We start from the raw sequence: 25,651 nt of genomic DNA on the forward strand, positions 1-25,651 counted from the left end.
GACTGGCATGAATCCCGGTTTCGCGAGTGTTGTGGTGAAACACCAACAAGGCAAACCTTTACTCACTAAGCAACAATTGTTTACGAGCGAAATTCAAATCTTTTTTTTTTTTTTAAATTATCTTTCGAGTTTCTTTTCTTTCTTTTCTGCTGCTGCTGTAAGTATCTGGACAACACGAGACAGTATTGTCAAAATGCACGTGTATAATTTGCTCCTCCCCGTGGGGAGTGGGAGTGATACATCACTAACCAATCGTATTTGTGACAAGCGGAAGGATACAAATATTTTGTTTATCGGAGTTTAGAGCTTACGCTGAACAATGTATAGTTATCTTTAATCTCCATTGTTTTGAATTATTGAAAATCGTTTTTATAATTTCCCCACATTATTAAATATATGTTATACAGCTTCATTGTTAAAGCTTGAATAAATAGAAAAGGATCATTCAGTTATTCGTAAATGCTATTTTATTTTAAATGTAGAATCAAGTACTTACTGTTTAAGATATGGGTGTAAAAACGCAATTTTAAGCCATGTGAAAACAAGAACACAGGATTAAGCGAATATATCAACGTGCTCTGTAGTGCATGGATGAATCAAGTGTGACAAACTTCTGCTAATATTCTCGACATAATTTATTTCTGATCGCTTTGCAAGTTACAAATGTCACATTTTGCGCTGTCCTGTAAACATTATTCCAAAAGAGAGAATTGTAATTTTTGTTTAAATAACTTTTAAAAAAAAGCTTTAATGAATAAATGGATCAATAACAATAAAGTAAGTAAACTTTTCTGCATAAAGGTAAATGCGAAGGATATACCAGTCTATATATTCTTTTCTTAGCAGTCATCTTGTTTAGAACCGTAAATATAATTTCTGAAACTGTGCAATTTTATGGTTACCAGACGCAGTGGCGAATCCACCGGTCCAGAGCTCGCCCCTAACGAGTCATAACTCGACATTCATTTGTGCACTTCCTTAATAAAAGTATACCTGTTTAGCAGAGAAATGATTAATGTAAGACAAAGATATGGTCTTACATTTCATCTGTACTATCTTTTCTTATAAAAGCAATATGGCTCTCTAGATTTTTTTAAAAAAAAATGAAAATACAGGTGGCAGCGTTTAACAATTACCTGGCGTCTATTTGGGTTACGTAGAATATCAATGGTTCAATACTGCATAGATGTAGTATTGTGTAGTATGACCTCCCAAACTTTGGGCCCCTTCTAATAAGAATTTCTGGGTGCGCGCCTGACCAGACGACAATGAGTGAATCACTGATTCTGGAGAAGAAATAACGTTATAGACACTGAATCCTTCTCTGCAACATATTTTACAATAGTCGAATTATCAAGATATTAATACATATGTGTTGAAAGCCGTGGTATGATGTATCACCTTAAGCGTGGCAGTCCAGTCTTAATTATCCATCAATATTCTTGTAGCACATGTATCTTTCCGTATTCTTGTAGCGTAGCTATCTTTCAGTATTCTTGTATCATAGGTATCGTTCCGTATTCTTGTAGCTTAGCCACCATTAAATATCATTGTAGCGTAACTATTACTCACTATTTGGGGCATAGTGGCTCAGTGGTACAAAGTTTACTTTCGATGTGGGGTCCCTGGATCGATTCCAAGCCAAGTAAGTTTGTGGTGAGCAACATCATGTCCGTAGATTTTCTCGAAATTCGCCCATTTCCTCCCGCATTCTGACAACGATGCTTCAGTATTCTTGTAGCTTACATAGCCTTTAGTATGATGTTATTACTTTAATAAGATTAAAAATCACTAACCACTAACACTAAACATAAAATTAATTGTTTGAAGATTTTAAATATCCCAGGGATTAAGAGTCTTCATCCCGGCGAAATTAAAATACCGCTAATTTTACAGTAATTATGTGATATCTTCAAATAGATAAAAGATAATTGAAATGTGGAACAAGAGCGCCCTAGACAATATTATTTTGCGTGAGGTACCGTTATCCCAAGTCGCCTAGTGGCTTTCCGTTTTCAGTTGTTTAGAAACGCGAAAATAAATGCCGATTTTCAAAATGGCTCGAAATCGAAAGCAGATAAGTGAGTCGTGATAACGGTTTCTCATGTAAAATAATATTGTCTAGGGCGCTCTTGTTCCACATTTCGATTATCTTTTATCTATTTGTAGATATCACATAATTACTGTAAAATTAGCGGTATTTTAATTTCGTCGGGATGAAGACTCTTAAGCGCGTTCTTACAAGTAGAAAGGTGTGTAAAGAGTATTATGTCAACGCAGGAAACGACAAACAACAATCTGTTAGTTAAAAGTGAAATAAATAACAATTTCTTCCAGTAAAATATCTTTTTTTTTAATGGTAGTTTTATTGGAAGTGAACGGCATACTTTTTTTAGCGTCACAAAATTCGAAATTTTTTTATTTTCTCAAAAATTACACATGGGAATTTACCGTCAAGTGTTTAGTATCTTGCTCAGCTTAATATGTTTCATTGATTGGTATACGACGTGTGTTCAAAAAGTATCGAACCTTATTTTTCCAGCGTAAACCAATGATGCGCAGGAGACTTCCTTCAGTGTAGATGTAGAGGTGATTCATGCGTAGTCGTGATTTTTTTTCCGCTTACAGAAAGCGTCAGTCGGTCAACGAGTAAAGACATGTAGTGAGCGGTCGTCGGTTGCCCAAAGCTTGGTAATACCAAGCGGAAACCATTCGATCGGATCGATACATTCAATTTTGAACGATAATTTTGGGCATGAGGAGAATGACCGCGAAATTTGATTCAGGTTTTCATCACCAAACACAACAGCCCTGTGTGTTTCCCTCTCACACGACATGGCTCCGTGTGACTCTTGGTTATTTCCGAAGCTGAAAGTGCCACTAAAATGGACCCGATTTGAGTCAAGAGAAGACATCATGCGGAATGCGACGGCGCGGTTGCTCACCATTCCAAAAAGTGCGTTCCAGAAGTGTTTCCAACAATGGTGGGAGTGCTGGGAGAAGTGTGTGCATGATCAAGGAGACTATTTTGAAGGGAATTAGTGTTTTGGGTTTCCAAATTAATAAATGTATTTTTGCCAACCAAAGATCCTATACTTTTTGAACATATCTAATATGTTTCACATTTGGACCATATTTTATTTCAAAAGGGAATTAAGATTTAAGAGTTAAAGATGATTTTAAGCTCTATATCATTAACCTATTATGTATTATCGTCTTGTAAGTACCGTAATGAAGAGTTTAATCAGGATATATTTTACAATTAGTTTTAGTGCAATAAGTGGGATGGTTCTCGTACAGCGTCAATTTTTTTTTTTTTAGGATTTACAAACAAATTCGTTTTTATTCATTTTCTCAAAAACTACGCATAAGTTTTTACATTCATGCATATCGTTTTCCTCAGCGGAATTAGGTCAATCGACTTGTATATGTCACACCTTTAGACATTTTGGTTAACACTATATTTAATCTACATTGTGGTATATGAACTGTTTCTACAATATGACTGACCCTATCTTCAGATGATATTTTAGTATCTTAATGACTACACAGATAAAAAAACTAATGTGGACCATGGTTGGAGCAAAAGAATCAAATAAAAGTAAGAACAAGATTCTCTGAATTGTAGTTTGATAGTAAAACTCTTCTATGAAGAAAGTATGGCAATAAATCACCGAATCTGTTACTAGAGAAGCATTTGGACCCCTCCCTCTCTCGGAAGAAGTTTATAAGAGCTATTCTGCTTGGAAACAGGAAAGAACATCGAGATCAAAAAGGAAATGAAGAAGAGAAATGAAAAGAGCATCGAGTAACAAACATTGTAGATTGAAAGCAGTCCTCTTTAAAAAAGCAAAGAAAAAGAGGAAGAAAGATGGATAATCAATCATTTAACGAAGCCAATAAAAGAGATTCAGAAATGTTCTGGAAAATGGTTTCAGCCCAGAGCTAAGTTGAAGAACTTAAGGGAAATAAGATGATGATTACAGAAACAATCAATGATATCGAGGAACTACTTGAAAGATTTGCAAAACAAAAGCTCTGTTTATTCACATAATTCATAAATTGACTTTTTTTTTTACAATGAATTTAAAGAGCAGAGGCACCACCCTAATATTCCACTCGAAATTTTCAAGTATATATGAAATTTAATCTCATAAGTAAGCTAGCTTTAGAGATAATAGTTTCATAGTGATTTATTAATTGTCTAACCCTTTGTACATAGGACGAAAGAACATCCATCCATAGGAACATTTTCCTTTTATATATATACAGTAGAGCGTCAATTATCCGAAGTAATTGGGGGACATGGGTGTTCGGAAAACTGGTTTGTTCGGATAATCGAACTGTACTGTACTCTACTCTACTGCACTTCTACAGCCAGTGCCAAACCGACAGAAGTGTGCTGATTGTTGAAACACAGCGACTGGCGGCTTGGCCGGTCAGCAGCGCCTTATGAAAGCCCCATTAGAAGCAATGTTCCGCCAGCGGTGGCTCAGTGCGGCGACTACTGTGGGAAACTTGGTTTGGGAGTGAGGGGGATGATGGACGGTAGGGTGGGAGAGTAACAGGTGCGAGCGAGTACACAGTTCGGTTAAGCGGTCGTTCGGTTGACCGACGTTCGGATAATCGACGCTCTACTGTATATATATAAAGTTAGTTCTACATCTCCCGAAATTTCAAGTTTGACAATATTATTTCACTCCTATAACCCATCAATGTCAGTGTATTCTTTTCAGGGTTGACCAAAAGACGAGACGAGATAGAATTACGAAACAAGACTGAGGTCTTCCGACAGAAATAGGTATACACTTTTCGAGACGAGACACCACTTTCACGACACCTTTACGAGACGACACAGTAGAGTTTTCGAACTTACACTCAATGTAAAGTCTTTTAAAACGAAATAGGAAATGAATATGCGAGGGTGATTCAGAAAGTAATGACTCCAAGGTGATGCCTTTATTTGTGTTGGACAGATAGCTCCGATGCAGGTATCAATGGAAAGCTTGCAGTGTTAGCTATAAATTGCGGCATCATTTATCAACATAGTCCCCATTACGGACAACGGCACTTGCGTTAACGCAAAACAATGATTTTCATGCCGTCGGTGAAGAATTGTGGTGGCTGCTGTTGACACCATTCCTGAGCTGCTGCTTCCATTCCCACAACACAGCTGTAGCGTTGGTCCTGAAGGTGATCCTTAAGAGTCTTAATCCCTGCGAAATTAAAATACCACTTATTTTACAGTAATTATGTGATATCTTCAAATAGATAAAAGATTATTTAAATATGGAACAAGAGCGCCCTAGACAATATTATTTTGCATGAGGTACCATTATCACAAGTCACCTAGTGTCTTTTCGTTTTCAGCTGTTTAGAAACGCGAAAATAAATGCCGATTTTCAAAATGGCTTGAAATCGAAAGCAGATAAGTGAGTCGTGATAACGGTTTCTCATGTAACATAATATTGTCTAGGGCGCTCTTGTTCCACATTTCAGTTATCTTTTATCTATTTGAAGATATCACATAATTACTGTAAAATTAGCGGTATTTTAATTTCGCCGGGATGAAGACTCTTAAGTTTGGGGAGAACCAAACGTCGCAGGGCGCAAGATCCGGACTTGTAGGAAGGATGAGAGAGAATGTCAATAAATACTTTGCCAGCAGATGGGACAGCTTTGGGATTTTTGGTGAAGGAGAGGACGTGTGGCGGTCCTCCATCGACTGAGGCTTCGTTTCCAGGTCGTAATGGTGTATCCATGATTCGTCGTCGGCGATTATTGTTCCTGGGCGCACAACGTTCCGCAGTTAGAATTTCAATGACAGTCCGCTGTTTCAACCGGATGTTACCACTGTATGCCATGGATTGCACCATTGCTCAGGAACGAGAAGAGATAAGAAGGTGGAACAAGTGACATTCTATAGCTTAAATATCAGTGCAGTAATGATAAACAGTTCCGAATATTTGCTGCACTTGGGCTTGGAGGCATTACTTTCTGAATCGCCCTCGTATATACCTAAAATATATAAAGTATGTTATTCATCATTGTTATAAATCGAAAATACTACTTAGGCCTACTTGGCCTTTGATTTGAAATTAATTTCTTAAGCATGATAAATAATTTGTTTGTTGCCATTCTGACTATTTCTTATTATTAATTGCATGACTGTCTCAGTACAAGAATAAGTCTTGCGCAACTTGACAAATCCCCACGGTACATCGGATATAAATTCACCATAGATTCAGCAGTATTTTGAAGAGTTAGTAGAAACGATTACATTTCAAGAAGTTTAGCAGGAAAATATTCACAATTAAATTTCTCTCATAGACTACCTCTCTTGATCTCCACTTTTTTTACCAATAAAAATCCAGGAACTGATGTTAGTCTCGGAGGGTTAATGTATGTTGAAACTTTATTCAACAACCATTCTTTCCCTCGACCAAAGAAGTGAGGATGAGGGAAGCAGATAAAGCCTCTTAAGCGGTCACTTTTTGTGTTTTATCTATGACACAAATATGGACAACAGCACGCATTCTGGAGTCGAAACATAACGTGATCAGACTTACTTTTCATCCATTTTTCACCTGAAGAGTGTTTTTATTTTCCAGGACAAGAAAGCATTTTGAACTGAGTCAAGCTGTGTAGTAGAAGTTGTCTCTTATATTTTGTTTATCTGAAATGTCTTACGGCAAGATGAAAAGTACTGTGTGTTAAGAAAGTGTGAAATCTATATGTAGTTTAGCTCTGAAAAAAATCATGAGAACACTATTATATTTTCATTCCTTTTCTTCTCTTACTTCAAGAGATAAATCATATGAAGATAATAAGGATAGTTGAAACGGTACCAATGATGTTATAAATAGAGGATCTGCCCATATGTATCTTCATCCTATTAAATCGGTGAAGCCAAAAAGTAAGCGAGCATCGGCACGTCTGATTGGCTACTCTCGTTTCTACCATCGTCTGATTGGCTACTTTCGTTTCCGCCATGATTGTTGGCTCAAAACATTGCGATCCTATTGGGCGGAGTGGGCAGAGTAGGGGTGGCGAAACTGTGACGTATGGCTTCAAAATTTTGTTGTAAGAGCAGCTCCTCTATTTTATAAGATCCTTGAACGGTACAGACTTATTCAATATAATTGACAGATGTAGTAAAAACTGGATAGATTAGTTACATAAGATTATAATTTTACAAACTGCTTTAAGGAGGGGAACTAGGAAACTGTTAATGGATTGTTTCACATGCTGATAGAAACACTTAAGAAAATAATTATTCGAGAAAAATATACCAAACTGAAACGGCGTACAATTAATTCCTTCTACGCAAATCTACCCAAGTAATGAAAAATAGTAATTAATGTAGTTGTAAGGAAATAAACAAGTAGCAGAGTTATGTGTACACTCCATGAAGAGGTTTGGTTTGTTTCTCGTAATTAATAATGAAACCGGAAGTGGTAATAGATTTCTACCGCTTCCGATTTTAGTAGAGAGTTTATAGCAAAGATGGAATATATTATTAGAATGCTTAATATTGCAGAAAACCACTACTCGCTATATATTACCGTTTTCACTCAATAGCAGTCAACGTTAAGACCGGAAATGGTTTATTTCTACCACTTTTGGTTTGAATAGAGGGTTAAGAGAGAGAGAGAGAGAGAGAGAGTATGTATTCTTAGAACACTAAATTGATTCCAGAAGAACCGCTTCACGCTTTCTCTGATTGTTTTTTGATCTGTGAAGATCAATATTGAAACCGGAAGTTGTAGTGGATATGTATTGCATCTAGTTCTAGTAGAGAGATAAGAATGAATACGAAACATATTCTTGGGACGTTTAATCGATTGCAAGTAACTCCTTCTCGCCATCTATTACCGTTTTTGCTCTATAATGATCAACGTTAAAACCAGAAATGGTGGATTCTACACAGCAAAAACTGAGTTGTTGAAACAACACAAAATGACTACCACTTTTGCCTGTTACTTGTGTGTCAATTCAACACCAAGCACATCGTCTTCAGAGCATATCAGAAATAACTTGTTACTGGCTGTGAGTATTTGTACTGTTTTTTATTGTTTGGTATGAGCAAAGCTTTGCGAAATATATTTCGCATCTATGGCAAGTAACCAATAACATTCTATAATTTATGTAAACCTGTGAATCATCTGACAACAGTTACACAGATAGCAGTGCTTCCATCTATTTTCTTTATCTGTTATTCTAGTGTCTTAGCACGTATGAACAGAAGATGGCAGAACTGTTCTCAGACGATTCACAGGTTTACAACAATATTATTCTGACCGATTACAGAAAACATGGAACATTATTCGTTACTTGACATAAGTGCCAAATATATTTCGCAAAGCTTTGCTCATATTAAATTATAAATACCAATGCAAATTCTCCCAGGTAGTAACGAGTTATTTTTGATATGCTCGGAAGGCGATGTACGTGGCGCTGAATTAACACACAAGTAACACGCTAAAGTGGTAGTCATTTTGTGTCGTTTCAACACCTCATTTTTTACAGTGTACCATTTCTGGTGGATGGTCACCTCAGTCAACGAACTCTATTCCTGATTCTTGCCCCTTTACATCCTGGCCAAAATTGATGGTGGTCCATCAAATTGTTCTTGAGATTTTTTTTTTTTTTTTTTGTTTCCCGGACAGACGGACACACAAAAATAAGAGTAAATATATAAAGGAGTTTTGGTAATCCAAATTCTGTGAAAACGTTAAAGTTCTAATTTAAACTTTTTCTCTTGGAATCAATCCCTACTCACAATCACGTTACTGTACTCTACATATGCTGTATCCTTAGCAACGATGCCATGTGATGAGCCAGTTAAAAGATTGTTGCATGAATAATACAAGGCTTTACGTTTTTAATTAATAATATAAAGCTTATTAATACCTTAGTTCTACCAAGTAATTATACTTTACCCTAGAACTAGGAGTGGTTTTAAGCAGTTGCTAAATGTCTAAAAATGACTACTCTGTAGAATACTTAAGTTTCTTCATTTCATATATGCGAACCCTTGTTGGTTGTCATCAATACTTTAGTGACTTACGTTATTTTTATAACTGTAGCAAGAAGCCAAACTTAAGGGTTTGGCTTCTTGCTACAAGGTATGAATATCTGGATAAAACAGACAACGGCTGGTGGCATGGTCCTATACCTTAGACGAAATATAATGCAATGAGGAATGGCCTATATACAAAGCGTTGATCTTAGATGGTGGACCGGATTCCCTTGAAGGAAATATAGTGTGATGGGGAATGGTCTATATAGTAAGCGTTGATCTTAGAGATGATGGACCGGATTTCCTTGAAGGAAATATAATGCAGCGGAGAACGGTCTATATAGTAAGCGTTGATCTTAGATGATGGACCGGATTCAATCCCAAGTCGTGGTTCTGAGTTCATGGTAATAGTGGGCCCTGTCCTTCAGAATCCGGGTGTTTCATAATGTCCTTCAGAATCCGGGTGTTTCATAACGATGCACACATAGAAACTCGAATGGAGTTAAATGAGCATTCCAGCTTTGTGTCCCACGTTTATGCCCCTTAGGCTAAAGGAGATAGGTGATTAAGGGAAGTGAATGAAGGTATAACTGATGGAATTCCGATGTCGGGGAAACGGAAGAATCCGGAGATCTCGTGTCTTCGAGATCGAAACAGGGACCCATTGCAATAAAGGTAAGCCTTCTACCACTGTGCCACCATGCCTTTCTCCCCTCCACATACACTTTTTTTTATATATAAAAAGTAAAATACTCATTATTTCTCAGTTTCTATATACGTGGAATCACTGATCCTAATTTGTAAGCTATTCCATGACATGAAATTACTAACTTCTACTTTCTGGTAGAATCAAATTACTAAGAAACAAACTGACTACGTTAGCCATTCTGTATTTCTCTAATACTCCGCCTAACCCCGCTCGGCAATAGTTATAAAATTTTCCCTCAAGCAGAACACTCATACACAAACATATGTATACATTCATAATGTTGTATTGACCTGTCTTCAATATGTAAATATTGTTAGTTTATTCTTTATGTTATGTCTAATAAAGGATATTGTAAAGCATTGTTGATAGTTTCAATTCTTGTGCTCAGTGTTATCGTTACTAAGAGCCTGAAAATTCAGTGCAGTGATATTGATCTTTGTAGCAGACGTACGTTGACACTTGTCTCTGAAAACAAAGCAATGACTGATTGGAAGAAAACAATCTTTTCTTGCAAAATTCGAGCAATCATTTCCTTATATTGACGACGCACCCTTAACAATCAGCTGCGAGCGAAGATGTAGAGAATACCAAAGTTACGACAGCAATGGCAACTTAATATATACGTATCGCTTCGATGAAGAAGTTGTAAGACCATCGTTCATATATACTGTGACTGGTTTTGCTGTTTTCTGGTTCTGCCTTGAAGACATGAAGTTTAAAGGAATCCTTCCGTACGTTAGTGTGAGAACTGATCTACGTACATTTCGTGAGCTACATAAGGATCCCTCAATGCAGAGAATAGATTCCGATCTATCTTCCACCTCATTGAGCGACACACAGAGTGGCTCCACTTGGTATTTAAAAATAGAAAATGATGAAGAAGAAGAACAGAAATGTGACATTTTTCAGTTTGCGAAGCTTGTGTTTGCAGGGATTCATATACACAATTCCCTTACTACCATTGGATCAGATGATGATATCAACCAACTATCAGAAGATGATTTGAGCGAGATCCCGGAATCTGAATTCGGTGGAATAATCTTCAACTCCAGTACAGAAAGCTTAAGTTCATGCCAGAAGAAAAGCCAGAAGAGACCGTGGTGGAAAAGACTGTTGTGTTGCTGTAGTGGTGGTTGTCGTTAAGGAAACGCTTGTTATACGATGAGAGCCGTCCAAAAGAACTAGAGACGCCTCCAATAGGGGAGAATCTTTGGCAAATGTTAACTACGCCGACAGCAGTAATAATAGAACCCCTATACCAAAGATCAGATTGCACTGTTAATCATTTTGGAAGATGAAAAAAAAAAAGAAAAAGAAAAGAAAATTATGAATATAGCTGCCGTGCCTTGGCTCACATAATGGACTTTAGGAGAAATGGAAAATATTTACAAAACTTTTCGGCTACTTGTACAATCCGCGGCAAAAAACCTGCAACATGAGGTTGTAAGTTTATTGTGAAACTACGCCTAACAGCACAGGGAATGAACATAACGTCTAAGTGGAACGAATCACGCCAGGATAAACGTCGGCCTCCTCCCGTGCACACTTATTTTGGAGCAAAAGACTTCGTCATTTCACAATAAACTTATATGCTCATGTTGCAGGTTTTTTGCCGCGGATTGTACAACAATAATGCAGCTCAGTATGTTTAAGAATTTGACTGTGAAGTTAACTTGATGAGAATGGATTCAACAGTTCTGTTAGAAATTATTGAACCAATCGAGCGGTGCTTAATATGAAATACTTTCTTTACTAATGAGGCTACCACAAGTGGACTATAATATGTGTTAAGTTTTAATTGTATAGCAGCTTTCCTGTATAATATTGTTGTGTAAAGAAGTGTTACAACTTCCGTTATTGTTTGATGTATTTAAGGAAGACTTTGTAAATCCATATCCAGATGGTTCAAATGAATTGTAAACACATGTGGATGCCCAGGAAATGAAGAGAGTTCTTTAGTTTTGGAAAAGAAAACGCCATTTCGAAGAAGAATCTGAAAGAGGGCCAAGAATAAGACGAGAACTGGTTGAAAATACGAGAATCGTAACAGCGTTGTAAAATATGAAGCTGGAAAAGCATGCTGAGAAACAGTTTAAAAGATTTATTGAAGTACCATACATTTTCTTTCGTATGTTTAGATAAATACTCAAACGAAAAACGAAGACAACAAATTAATAATTGTTTTCCGTAACTACAATCCTGTTACATGGAATAATCTGCGATAAATTTGTCATTTTTATTTTGGATTTTAAAAAGTATTAAAAAACCATACGTTGCATTAACCTGACTTATTATTCATAATGCTTTTGAAATTATCAAATACTTTACCAATCCATTGTATAATATAACAGTAATTCCCAACCTAGGGTTCTCAATCTTTGTTTAGGGGTCGTGGTGGCTCAGTGGTAGAACGTTCACCTCTGGTGCATGGGGTCCTTGGTTCGATCCTAGCTCGCGCCAAGCGGACATTGAGGTGCACAAACACAGTATGCGTGGGTTTGCTCGGGGTTCTCCCGTTTCCTCCCACTTTCTTCATTCCACCATTTCATTCATTTCTCGTCATCATCGTCTTCTTTAGCCTAGCCGGCATACCCGTGGAACGTAATACTCAAAGATTTCATTTCAATCTTTGTTGACAATGTTAACAAGATGTCAGTAGAATTTGATTAAAACTTTTAATGACGAATGACGGACAAAGGGTTTGATATGCAACCAGCCCTCACTTAATGTAAATAGGTCGTTCAAGAGCTTTGCGCAATTCGAAATTTACGTAAATCGAATTTCTTTACCATAACTATTTTCGTAAACAAGTATGAAAAATTGACAAATTACGCCAAATTAGCAGTTGTTCCTGTCTCACTCACTAGATGGCTTACAAGATAGAATTTAGAAATTTAATTCTATTTCTTATTTCAGATCTAAGTGCCATTCGTAAGCTTTACTTGTATTGGCAACTTCTTACGAAACTGAATTTGCATATATCGAATTGACATATTTCAGGGACTGACTATACATGTCGGTAAGTGATATACACGAGAATAGGTATGTTCTTTATATAGATTTATTGGCTACAGTACGGTGCACAACCGACAGGTACAGTCAGCCACTGGACAGGCACAGTGTGAGCTTCACACAGACTCCTAAACACGTACGCCAGCTATTAATGGCAGCAGTTACGCTTCTAAGGAAAACGCTGTTCCTGTTTGCACAAGAGAGCGTTTCAGGGACGGAATATCATATTACCTCGAGCACATCTTGGCCTCCAATTTTGATCACGGATCATAGTCCAAGAGATTGAGACGAGGGCTCCCATCCGGTGCTTTGACCACCGTGAAAATGTTAGCAACATGGATCGACTTAGGAAACGGATATGAATCATGTTGTAAGACTCAGTGGATTTAGCAAAGGAGGTGTGACCGAGAAATTGAACAACATCTATCAGAACATCAGACTGATGGTTCACAGCATGCCTTTTCACCCCAGTTTTCATGAAGGGGAGTTTCATGATTCCATGATACGACATCTTCAAGAACACCATGCCGGGATGCACTTTGGGAACTACCATAGCACCTTCTTTAGATGATATCGTATGTACACTGGGTCATTTTGGACGTTCAAGAATTCCTCAGTGGTAAATATATTTCCGTCCGTGGTATGAATCATCTATGAACTAAAATTTGCTTTCATAACCCTGTTCCGGCGTAGCTACAGAGTTGGGAAATGCCCTTCATGTGTTTGTACTTGTAGATCAAGACCCGTAGATTCTCACGCAGTGTCTGACAATGCACCATGAATGCAATCTCGTTTCTTTCGCCATGACACTTTTGATTCCGTACCGGATTATTGCAGTCGAGTGTGCATATGTATGTTGGCCAGTGGAGTCCTTACAGTACGTGTATTACCCTAATTTGGATTATCTATGACTGGCAGTTTCATCCGGCAGTATTATGGATCTCGGCAGTTCCAACTCTATAGTAAAGGTGACAAACACATTGATAAACTTGATTCGTTGCAGGAGGTTGAATATCTCAATTGTAGTCTTAAGCGCCATATGCAAAACCACAACAGTTAACCTATTTTTTTTTTCATTTGTACCCCACCACATCTAAAATAAACAAACAAACAAAAAAAAAAAAAAAGCTGAAATATTCTGATTACAAACCATCATACGCTATATTACCTCCACCTAACATGCGTCCTGACAGCTTTTACTTGGCTATGTATGATCACGTTAAGTTTGTACCAATACCAGCGCATGCTAAAAAGTAATGTGAAAACAGTTACAGGTATCCGTATAAAACAATGCATATACACTAGTAGCACATCTACTTTAATCTACAGAGCTCAGTCATTATTTTTCTACGCCATCACCCTGGAAGTCAAATACATCTACCAACTTCCGACCAGTTTCATTAACTCATTGTAAAATTATTAATTTTGATTATGAAAGCATAGCCTGACTTCTTGCTTCACTGTATCGTCAACATCAAAATTAAGTCTTCTTAGGTGTCTTTAAACTTCAGACAAAGATGAAAATCTGATGGAGCCACATCTGAACTCTGTGCATGATGACGTATGACAATTCAACCTAAGTGCTGTAAGTTTTTATTGTCATTGTACTAGTGTGAGGGAGGGCATTCTTGTGGTGAATTAAAGGCACCATTTGTGGACGAACTCATCGTATTCGTTCTTTCAGTTTGTAATGCTCCACTTATAATGTCGCATCAAAACTTTATTTTTTAGAATATTTATTTGTTTCATTTATTATTCATGATTCTGTTAAATACTGCTAATTCCATGTTTGAGTATAGTTATGTATATATCGATAATGAAAAACTGGTAGTTCCACAATCGCAGACGACAAAGATCTAAGTCTGTGCCAGAAAAGGGAAAGATAAGACATCAGCTGACATTTATGAACTTTTTAACCCAGAATTTGAAGCAACAGAGAAACAGAAAGTAGAGTGGTTATGAAGTTTCGTGTTTTCACTAGTTATATAATTTCCGAAAATTGATCTGAAATCTTGCGTTTCGAGAGTCCATATAAAATGTCAAAATGTCGAAGTGTACATAGTCTTTGTCGTCAATTCTAGGGCCAGCTTTCCAATAGTATGGCGTCTAGTCCATAGTGACTTTTATGCGTTATTTAGAAGCAAGAGATAGTTGAAGGAAAGGTAGAGTTTCCAAAGAGGAATTTATCAACTATTTGAGAGCAAAAGAAAACCCTTCTATCATTAAGAAAAGTCTGTATTATTTCCTTGTAGAAAATAGATCATTTCAATAACAAATTAATGATCATAGGTGCATCGCAATTCTATAATTTTGTATAACAAACTACGATGCAATAGCGCTTTTAAAAACGCTGATATATACGATTTAATGCACACATGGAGGGCGTGTCCGCAGCCATTCGACCTATTTACTAGACCGTCAACACACTCGGCCCGTATTTCTTCTATCTTGGACGTAGTGTCCATGTGCACGAGGTACACCTTGAACCTTGACTCGCTAATATGTGATGTAACTCGGCCGTATGGATTTTTATCATGTCATCAAAATGTGTATGCTAAAGTGGAGGGAAAGGGTTTAAAATGTACGCCAAAAATAGAGTATTTCACATGTTAGGGAAATTAAACTTCGTATATAAATTCATTATTAATTCCCTGCGTTCCAGTGACATGCATGTGGATGTCATAAAATACTCCGTTGCAAAATACCAGTGACATCCACGGTGATGTCACGAAAATGTATTCCTTACTAAGGCTCGTATTAATCCTGGAGATGATGAAATATTTCCACTGACATCCATGTGGATGTCATAAAATACTCCGTTGCAAAATACCAGTGACATCCATGGGGTTGTCACGAAAACATCTTTTATTAAGGGTCATATTAATCCTGGACGTCATGAAATTTCTTAGTGGATGCAAGGAACGAATTAGTTCTACTCTTTCTCCTCAGGTGACAGCACCTTACTCATCGCCAGTCAGTGTTGCCAACATGAAGCAGCATAAAATCCCTTCAGAACATCAAAATTTCACTTTTTCAGCTCAAATGTTCAACAATGCAAATACTTATCAGTAATGTGAGTGCTCTCCTCGCACTTTTATATATATATATATATATATATATATATATATATATATATATATATATATATATATATATATATATGTGTGTGTGTGTGTGTGTGTGTGTGTGAATGAGTGAAAATTTTGTGAAATATGTAAGTTTCTATGTTGTATGTCATTTAATAGTGTTGCTCTTATATTTGCTCTTGTTGTCTATATTTAATCGTTTCAACGTTCTGTTTCTTTTCAGAACCCGGACATAGTTCTCGTACACTACCTGAATGTTCCCTACCCTGATGACAATAAGCTGGTTATAACGCCCAGCTTAGCTCTTTGGGGAGATAAGAAGGAGTGGACCAAGGAAGAGCTGGTCTCCCAGCTTAAGCCCATGTGTGAGTGCGCCACTCGCCATGTACCGTATCGTCTGGCAGGAAGCGTTGTGAAGGGTGAAGGCAATGAACGTGTGAATATGCATGCGCATGGGAATCTTATCAAGCACTTTTGCTTTACATGTGTCATGTTTCATCCAGGATTTTTTTTTTATGATAAACATTAAATTTCTAGAGATCAAATTGGCATGAGATAATTATTTATTATACGGTATTAACTGGAGAAAAAGGCATTTACCTTCATTCTTAATAATTATCAATTTATAGCATGGTTCGAGATCTCATTGAGAACCTTTTCGGTTACATTAGAAACAACTTTAAAATACTACTTTGGCAAATATAGAAACACGTATAAATTTGTTTCTGATTTGGCAGTTTTTTCCACAGATAATATTACTTGCTTTAAGCAACTGAATGTAGAAATATACTTCTTATTTCAGTAGTATCAGTTGTGAAACCAACTAGCGAATCTATCTACAAATACGGTAGCACTTTTATAAGAATGGCAATAAATATTTTACATATAAATAAATTATACATTAGTCAATATTTTTCACAATAATTTAACCGCTGTAAATAGTTAACAGTATTTTTTTTTTAAAAAAAGAAAAGACGAGTCATCATTTTGTCTTGACGTTAATAGTTTGTAGTCTTGTGTTTAATTGCAGTGGCGTATTTAGGGGGATAGCTATCGGGCTCAACCCCCCCCCCGAAATACATTTTTTATATGCAAAACTTCATTAAAATTTGTCGGCACTCAAAAGGAAAATATAAGTGCTTATTCATGTGTTGTGCATAGCACCCCCCCCCCCCCGAAACAAAATCCTAGATACACCACTGGTTAATTGTATTTAGTTCTTGAGTTTTTTATAAGCGCTGAAATATTGACATGTCAGTATGCAAAATATATAAATATGTTTTTAATGCTAAATAGTTTATCCAGTTTAGTTTCACTATTGGTAATCTTAATAAGATACATTTTTCAGTTAATTATTTAAAATAAGAAATGCTATTTGTGAAGAAATTCAAAACAAATTTTTCTTGTGCTTTTCTGTTAATAGTCTTTGTAAGTTGTTTCTATGTATGGTGATTGATTACCTAATTTTCTTGAGCCTTATATACGTATATGAATCAATTTGCTGAATTTTATGCTCTTTAGTGCGATCTTCTTACAAAGTGTCGTTAGGAATAGATTAGGATTTAGTGAGTTTTAGGTTTTGTTATAGTAAGGGAGAGTTGTAAGATGAATAACTGCAGTATATGTATTGATTAAAGATTTTGTCTTTTAGTTTCTACTTAATTTTTACACTCTTATGAATTTTCAATTTTAAAACACTGAATTAATAGTCAAACTGTTTCACTCAATTTCTTGCAATATGTTAAACTATTTCCTGCCATTAATTCTTGTATGTTGTCAATCTTAGTTTTTCACTTAGTCATAATGATATAATAGTCATCGTTTGTGAATATTTTTATACTTTTCACCAAAAAGACCTCATCGTGATTAAAACGAAATAATCGTGATATAAATTGTATATTTTTCTGATATAAAAGAACTCATCGTGATATAATTTGTGTGTATTTTTCATTGGAAAAACTCATGATGATATAATTTGTGTATATCTCTCACTAAAAGGAACTCACTGCAATATAATTTGTGTATATCTCTCACTAAAAGGGACTCACTGTAATATAATTTGTGTATATCTCTCACTAAAGAGAAATCTTTGTTATACAGGGTGTTTCAAAACAACACCGACAAGGTTTGGGATGTAATTCCTGACACCAAGATAAAACAAAAAGTATAGACCAACTTGGGTGCACAAATGCTTCCTTTCGGAGTTATAGGCTGCCGAAAATATGAGAAAATTAAATTTAAAGGTCCATAGCTCCAAAAGTATGGGATCTACCGTAGTCGGGTCAAGACTTCACTTGCGAACTAATATGTGCCCTATCCAAAAATACATGTTTCAAAATCCTAAGGTAGTCATGCAACAATTTTTATAGAGGGAGTTTGGCTAAGGGCATATAATTTGAATTACTCACCAACTCCGTCTATAAAAATTGTTGTGGAAGTACCACAGGATTCTGAAATATGGATATTTGAATAGAACACATACTATTTTCTAAGTGTAGTCTTGACCCGACTACGGTAAGTCCCATAATTTTGGAGCAATGTACTTCTAAAGTTCATTGTTTCATGTTTTCGGCAGTCTGTAACTCCGAAAGGAAGCATTATTTGTGCACCCAGGTTGGTCTATACTTTTTGTCTTACATTGGTGTCAGGAATCACCTCCCAAACGTTGAGGTGTTATTTGAAACATCCTATATATATATATATATATATATATATATATATATATATATATATATATATATATATATATATATATATCGTTAAAAAGAAATCGTAATACAACTTGTATATATCTCTCACTAAAAGCAACTTATCAGTGATATAATTTTTTATATGTCTCTTACTTATTAAAAGTACTCTTCGATAATGTTTTGAATTAATGCTTATGTATCATTCTACATGCGCATGGAGCATACGAGTACTTCATTGAAGACAGATAACTGTGATCTAAATGATAAGTGGGATAACATTAAAGAAAGATATAAGCATAATATTCAATTAGACAACCCGATAATTTGTAATTTTTAGTAATACAGTTTCTCTACATATCACGATGAACTTTTTAGTGAGAATTATTCTGATGAAAAGAAAACATTAAGACCTGACAATATATAATTTTCATAAAAGAAAAAGAATAAAATGGCAGGAAATAATTTGATATATTACAAAAAAACAGAGGGAAATAGATTTATTATTAAATCAATATATCATTACCGCTTCTCTCAAGAGTGTTAGCAATCGTCGTAGAAATGGCAGGAAATGCGTTGTGGGCAATGCATTGACTTCCAGCAAGGAAATCGTTCCAATCAGTGATATCAATCTTCTGTACATCAGGTGTATTCTGATTATCCACTCCATCCTCGGATCGGTGGTTGTGGGGTAATAAGTGATAAGTAGTAAAGTCTGGAGTAAACTCAGATGATGTACTTTGACACTTTCTAAGCTTGGACTTGCCCTTGATTAATCAATAATTTTACGGATACAAATATCGTATTTGTGTGAAGTAATAGTAATAATATACAGGATGTTTCAAAGCAACACCGATAACGTTTGGAATCTTTGAGTTTTACGTCCCACGGTTATGCCGGTTAGGCTAAAGGAGACGGTGATAATGAGAGATGAGTGAAATGGTGGAATGAAGAAAGTGGGAGGAAACGGGAGAACCCCGAGAAAACCCACGAGCACGGTGTTTGTCCACCACAAAGTTCACTTGGCGGGGGATGGGATCGAACCCGGGACCCCAAGCACCAGAGGTGAACGCTCTACCACTGAGCCACCGCGCCCCCCTACCGATAACGTTTGGGAGGTGATTCCTGACACCAAGATAAGATAAAATGTATAGACCAACCTGGGTGCAGAAATCCGTCATTTCGGAGTTTTAGGCTGCCGAAAACAAGCAAAATGAAATTTAAAGGTCCATAGCTCCAATACTATGAGACGTACCGTAGTATTAATATAGAGGGAGTTTGGCTTCGGGCATATAATTTGAAGTACTCTCAAATTACTTCTATTAAACTCTATAAAGCTACTTCTATAAAAATTGTTGCGGAAGTAGTGCAGGATTCTGAAACTTGGATATTAGGTTAGGGCACATTCTAATTCCTAAGTAAAGTCTTGACACAACTATGGTCCCATAGTATTGAAGCTATGTATCTTTAAAATTTATTTTTTCATGTTTTCGGCAGCCTATAACTCCGAAATTATGGATTTCTGCAGTCAGGTTGGTCTATACTTCTTGTCTTATCCTGGTGTCGGGAATCACCTCCCAAACGTTGTCGGTGTTGTTTTGAAACACCCTATATAATATTTCCAATGAACACATTAAAGCAATAATTTTAGGGTTCAAACATTGTAAGTGGGAGGAATGAAATAGAAGCAAAAATACAAGAACTTCACTCAATATATAGTGTAGGTATTCATCTTGAAGTTTATACCTTTTCTTTATTATAACAAACCTAAAATTTCACTGAACATTAATTCACTCCTTGCCGTACACTCCAAAAAGGTGGCATTAATCCAGTAAATTTGGTTTATACGTAGAAGAACATAAGTATTTAAACCTTGGAGTTAAAATGCATCGTTTGGATATTGTTACAAAATACATCAGGGACCAGCTCGTAAGCGAAGTGACTTACAATCTTGTCACTACACGCTAACGGAAGAAAACTTTTGTGTACAAGAATTAGAGTATTACATAAAATTTGTTTCCTTAGTTTGTAGCAACAAGATAGTAATTATAACTAATGTAACCTTTCTTACGAGTCGCCACTGGAATAGTATTTGTAGTGTAGTAGAAAAAAGAACTCAAATGAGGGCTCGAATTGTGCTACAAAATAAAAATTACTTCGGACGTAGGATATTATTTTTCTTAAATTAACTTAAGTTAAATGTTAATAATTTAACGTCGATAACCCCTTCTTAAAATAAGGGGAAAATATTTCGAGAAACGCATCCTTTCAGAACTTTAAACTGCCAAGAGAGTGAAAAAATAGTTTTTAAACCAATCTATTTGGTCTAGGAATTAATTCGTGCGGTTGGTACGCACACATTGAAGCTGTAGTACAAACACAAAATACATAAATACCTTAAGAAAAATATTGTCCATCGCTAGCCACCACTTTCGCCCATCTGTCAGGCAATGTACGGATTCCGTGGCGAAAGAAGTCCTCATCCTTGGAAGCGATCCAGTCAGAGACCCATGTTTCGATATCTTCTGAAGAAGTAAACCGCTGTCCAATCAAATCGTTGTTCATGCAATCGAACAAGTAGTAGTCCGAAGGAGCAACGTCTGGTGAATACGGCGGGTGGGGTAAAACTTCCCATCCGACATTTTCTAAATAGGTTTTGACCGGTTTTGCGACATGTGGGCGAGCGTTATCATGTTGAACAATAAGTTTATCATGTCTGTTCTCCCATTCTGGTCGTGTTCTGGCCAGAGCTTGCTTCAAACGCATTAATTGTCGTCGATAACGTTCTCCATTCATAGTTTCACCCGGTTGCAGCAGCTCATAGTACACCACACCTTTCATATCCCACCATATGCACAGCATAACCTTTGCACAGTGAATATCTCGTTTTGGTTGTGATGGACCTGGTTCACCTGGTTTCACCCAGGCCTTTTTTCGTTTAGGGTTCTCGTAATGCATCCACTTCTCATCACCCGTAATAATTCGATGCAGAAACCGCTTTCTGCTCTGTCGTTGAAGCAGCAATTCGCAAATGGTTTTTCGTCTTTCAATGTCTCTGTCTTTCAATTCATGTGGAACCCAATGTGACATTTTTTGAATCATTCCCATGGCTTTCAAGCGTTTGGAGACTGTTGTTTGATCAACGCCTAATGCTGCTGCAAGTTGTTCCTGTGTTTGACACGAATCCTGCTCGAGCAATGCTGTCAATTCTTCGTCTTGAATTTTTTTTTGGCTGTCCAGCTTGCTCTTGGTCTGCCAAGCCGAAATCACCACTTCTGAACCGTGCAAACCACTTCTGACACGTTCGCTCAGCTAGAGCATGGTCACCATACACTTCCACCAAAATACGATGACTTTCAGTCGCACTTTTCTGCATGTTAAAGTAATGCAGCAGGACACCCCGCAAAAACACTTTATCAGGCACAAATTGCGCCATGTTCACTTAACTACAAACTGGTGTTGTTGACGCTTTAATCCACTGCCCTATACTACGAACGATACGCGATGACAGGGGTTTGCAACACATGTGTGGATACACGGAACTGTGGGACGCTCCGTTCGTTGCGCCGTCTCTTGTCCACCCGCACGAATTAATTCCTAGACCAAATATATGGTGTATGTAAAGTTACTATATGTACTGTGTGCAGTGAATGCATGCAGCTGTGTAAGTAATGTATGATCTGTAAACCAAATTTAATCTATATCTATCTATCTATCTATATAAGAATGATCTTCGCTACATTAGCATGCAGAAGTATATATAGACACGTCCATACGTCTGAAGAGATCCCTTTGTAAAATCTTTTATACAAAGCATTTCAAAATAGTGTTACTTTAAGTGCACACAAAGTTTCCGAACACCTTGTGCTTCGAAAAGCATTAGACCTTCTATAATATTTGTTTCTTCCCGCTGTGTGTTTTTAGCTCTCAGCTAGTCAAGGAATACATTACGGGCTAATAAAACATCTTAGGAAGCCTTGTTTCTTGGAAAGCTTCTCATTTCTGCCAAATTCATCGGTTTTGTAGTAGTCCATGTTTCTATCCTTTATTTCTGATTAGTGCAGTTGCTTCCGTGTTAGAATTTGTACATATGTGTGTGTCTGCATGAATGCGGAATACATGTGTTTAATAAAATACCAATCACTTTTTTTAAAAGTCAAGTTGATTACACTATTTATACAGCACCGTAAAAACTAAGGAATCATTGACGTAATAAATCTATACTGTGAGAGAGAAAAACGTCAGGATACAAACAGTATCGGAAAAGAATGCATTTTTATTTATTCGTATTTTGGAAACTTTATCCTTCAGTCGGTCTTACCTTATTAAATGAACATGACGAAAACTGCAGAAGTAGATGAAAATTAGCTCTACAAATAATCTACATAGAAAACATAAAAAAAAAAGTATTTGTACATCGTTCACCAAAGTTAGTTTCCTTTGCGTGTTTGTACTGCATCTTCAAGGTGCAATATGGAGAGGAGTCTCCTGTATTCAATTAGTAGGGAAAAGCGAAAGTTAGATTGAATCAGTTATAGCTAATACGCTTCGAGATAATATTAACGAACTAACGCGGTACAATATTTTACTCTCCCTTTTGTAATCTATATTGAATTTCTTGTAAATGAATGGAATTTCGTATCCTCTGAAGCAAAAATGCTCCCATATACATTTTTTTTTTTTTAAATATCAAACGATTCAACGGAAACATGTAATAAAACTAAAATTTCCTCCTTTCGAAATGAACTTCCCAGAATTTGTTCAAATGAATAAGGTAAATTTGCATACTGAGTTTGCAAAATATTTCTCTATATACCAAATGTCTTGTCTGTTTCCAGCAGTTAAAAAGAAACTCTTTATAATGCGAGTTTCGACGTAATACTAGCAGAGGACGTAGTAAAAGTTGATAGGGTAGAATTTCAAAGCATTTGACAACTTTCAATCAGCAATAACCGAGGTTTGAATTAGTTTTATGATGAGAACTTCAATGAAAGGTACCATCTCATGCATTGAGTTGACAGTCAGAGAATATAAGTAAAATAGTTTGTAAAGGTTTTTGGTGCTTTCTTGCATTGACGTTGAAATAACATACGGAACAAATGCGTGAGAAGTACCTTATATCAAACATACATTGATAGTTATTTTGTTTTTCAGACAATTTCAAAGACAATGGAAGTATATATAAACAAGTGAAACTACGATATACTTCCCAAACTATGCGAATTCAATACTCAAAGTTATTGTATATCTATAACTACGTGAATAGAGGAATATAATCAAAGTTAGAACTTGTTCCTCGGACGTTGAATCCATATATAAAAACCATTGTTTGCTATTTGTTACTATTTTTGCTTTACGAAGATAAATATTGAAATCGGAAATACTAGTAAATTTCAGCCACTTCCGGTTTTGATAGATTTTGCGGCTGGTAGTGGTATGTTCTCTTTAGACGTTGAATTGATTCCGAAAATTCGATTCTTTCTCTCTGTTATCGTTATTGTTCTATGGCGACCAACGTTGAAAGCGGAAACGTTGATTTCTACCACTTCCGGTTTGAATAGAAGGTCAACACAAGAGATGTAATGTATTTTTGGAACGTTGAATCGATTTGCAAGAAACCGCTTCTCGATTTTTTTTTTCCTGTGGAAATCAGTATTGAAACCTGAAGTACTAGTAAATTCCATCATTTCTGCTTTTGGTAGAGTATTGCTGGTGTCTCATGTTCTCTCGAGACACTGAATCGATTGCAAAAGACCGCTTCTCGCTATCTATTTCCGTTTTTGTTCTTTGGCGATAAACGTTGAAGCCCGAAGTGATTGATTTCTACCACTTCTGGTCTGAATACAGGATTAATGAAGAAGATGGGACCTACTCTTAGGATAATGAATAGATTGTAAAATAAAGAACGCTTCCTGATATCTTCTACTGTTTTTGCTCTACGGAAATCATATTGAAACCGGAATTTGATCCACTTCCGGTTTTGGTAGAGTGTTGTGAGTAGTCATGATGTGTTGCCTTGAGATGCCGAATCCTTTACTAAAACCCGCCTCTCTCTCTCTCTCTCTCTCTCTCTCTCTCTCTCTCTCTCTCTCTCTCTCTCTCTCTCTCTCTATTTGTTACCGTTTTCGTTTTACGGCGAAAAATGTTGATACCGGAAATGATCAATTCCATCACTTTCCGTTTTGAATAAAGGGTTACAGAGAAGTTGAAATCTATTTTTGGGGCGCTAAACTATTGAAATCTATTTTTGCAAGAAACCGCTTCTTGATATCTCGTACTGTTTTTGTTCTGGTATCTGTCGACAAACTGAGAGACAGACAGACTGACTGACATAACCGTTCTGTAAGACTTCTGACACCTACGCGTAGTATAGTTTGGAAGTCTAATAATAACTACAAATTAATTTTATTCAGTAGACCACAAATCCTGGATGGGGCAAGATAATCTATTTTTTTCTAATATTTTTAACGATCGTTTGCAAATATCCAGCATGATTTTATGTGCTAAATTTGTGCATGATCTGGCATGAATGTGAAACAAATTTTTCAAAATCGGTTTCTGTTTATGATATGTTTCGTTTCATGTATCAATGTACTAAACACTTTGTTCTCAGAAATTTAAAAAAAAAAAATCACTCCTAAAAATAACAAGTATCATATTAATTGTTTAAAAAAATAAAGAAGTATTGCATTAAAATAATTTTCTTCGAATTTCGTAATTAATTCAATTCTTTCAGAACGCTCTGAACATAAATGGCTTGATAGAAGGACGTAAATCTAAATGCAAATGTTCTGCTGGATATTAGTCATGTATGAATATTAAGAAAATAATTCCAAAGCTTAAAAGTTCGACATATTCTATCGATTTGTCCGATTGAAGCTCACAGTGATAAGTTTGAGTATTTCTGCTGTCTGAAATATAATCCATTCTTGACTCTTGATTGACAGCTGTATATTCTTTAAGAATTATGTTCAGTCAGAATTAATTAAAGGGAGGTTTATCTGAAAATTTATTGTTCATTAACTATTTTTTAATATATATAATTTCTTTCTAATATTTTAAGTCTATTGGGGTCGCGGTGGCTCAGTGGTAGAGCGTTCAACTCTGGTGTATGGGGTCCTTGGTTCGATCCCAG

At 36.2% G+C, this 25,651-nt stretch overlaps 1 protein-coding gene across 1 annotated transcript in view; it reads left to right on the top strand.

Moving 5' to 3' along the window:
• The window catches only part of Camta (Calmodulin-binding transcription activator), a 1,249,189-nt gene that overhangs the window by 1,117,269 nt on the left and 106,269 nt on the right, over window positions 1–25,651 (top strand). The window contains exon 8 of the mRNA XM_081739735.1: window positions 16,053–16,194. Within this exon, the coding sequence (XP_081595861.1) occupies window positions 16,053–16,194 (142 nt within the window). The remainder of the gene's footprint in view (window positions 1–16,052; window positions 16,195–25,651) is intronic.

The sequence above is a fragment of the Thermobia domestica genome, chromosome 15 (assembly GCF_964235325.1).
Source record: "Thermobia domestica chromosome 15, izTheDome1.hap1.1, whole genome shotgun sequence".
NCBI classification, from domain to species: Eukaryota; Metazoa; Arthropoda; class Insecta; order Zygentoma; family Lepismatidae; genus Thermobia; species Thermobia domestica.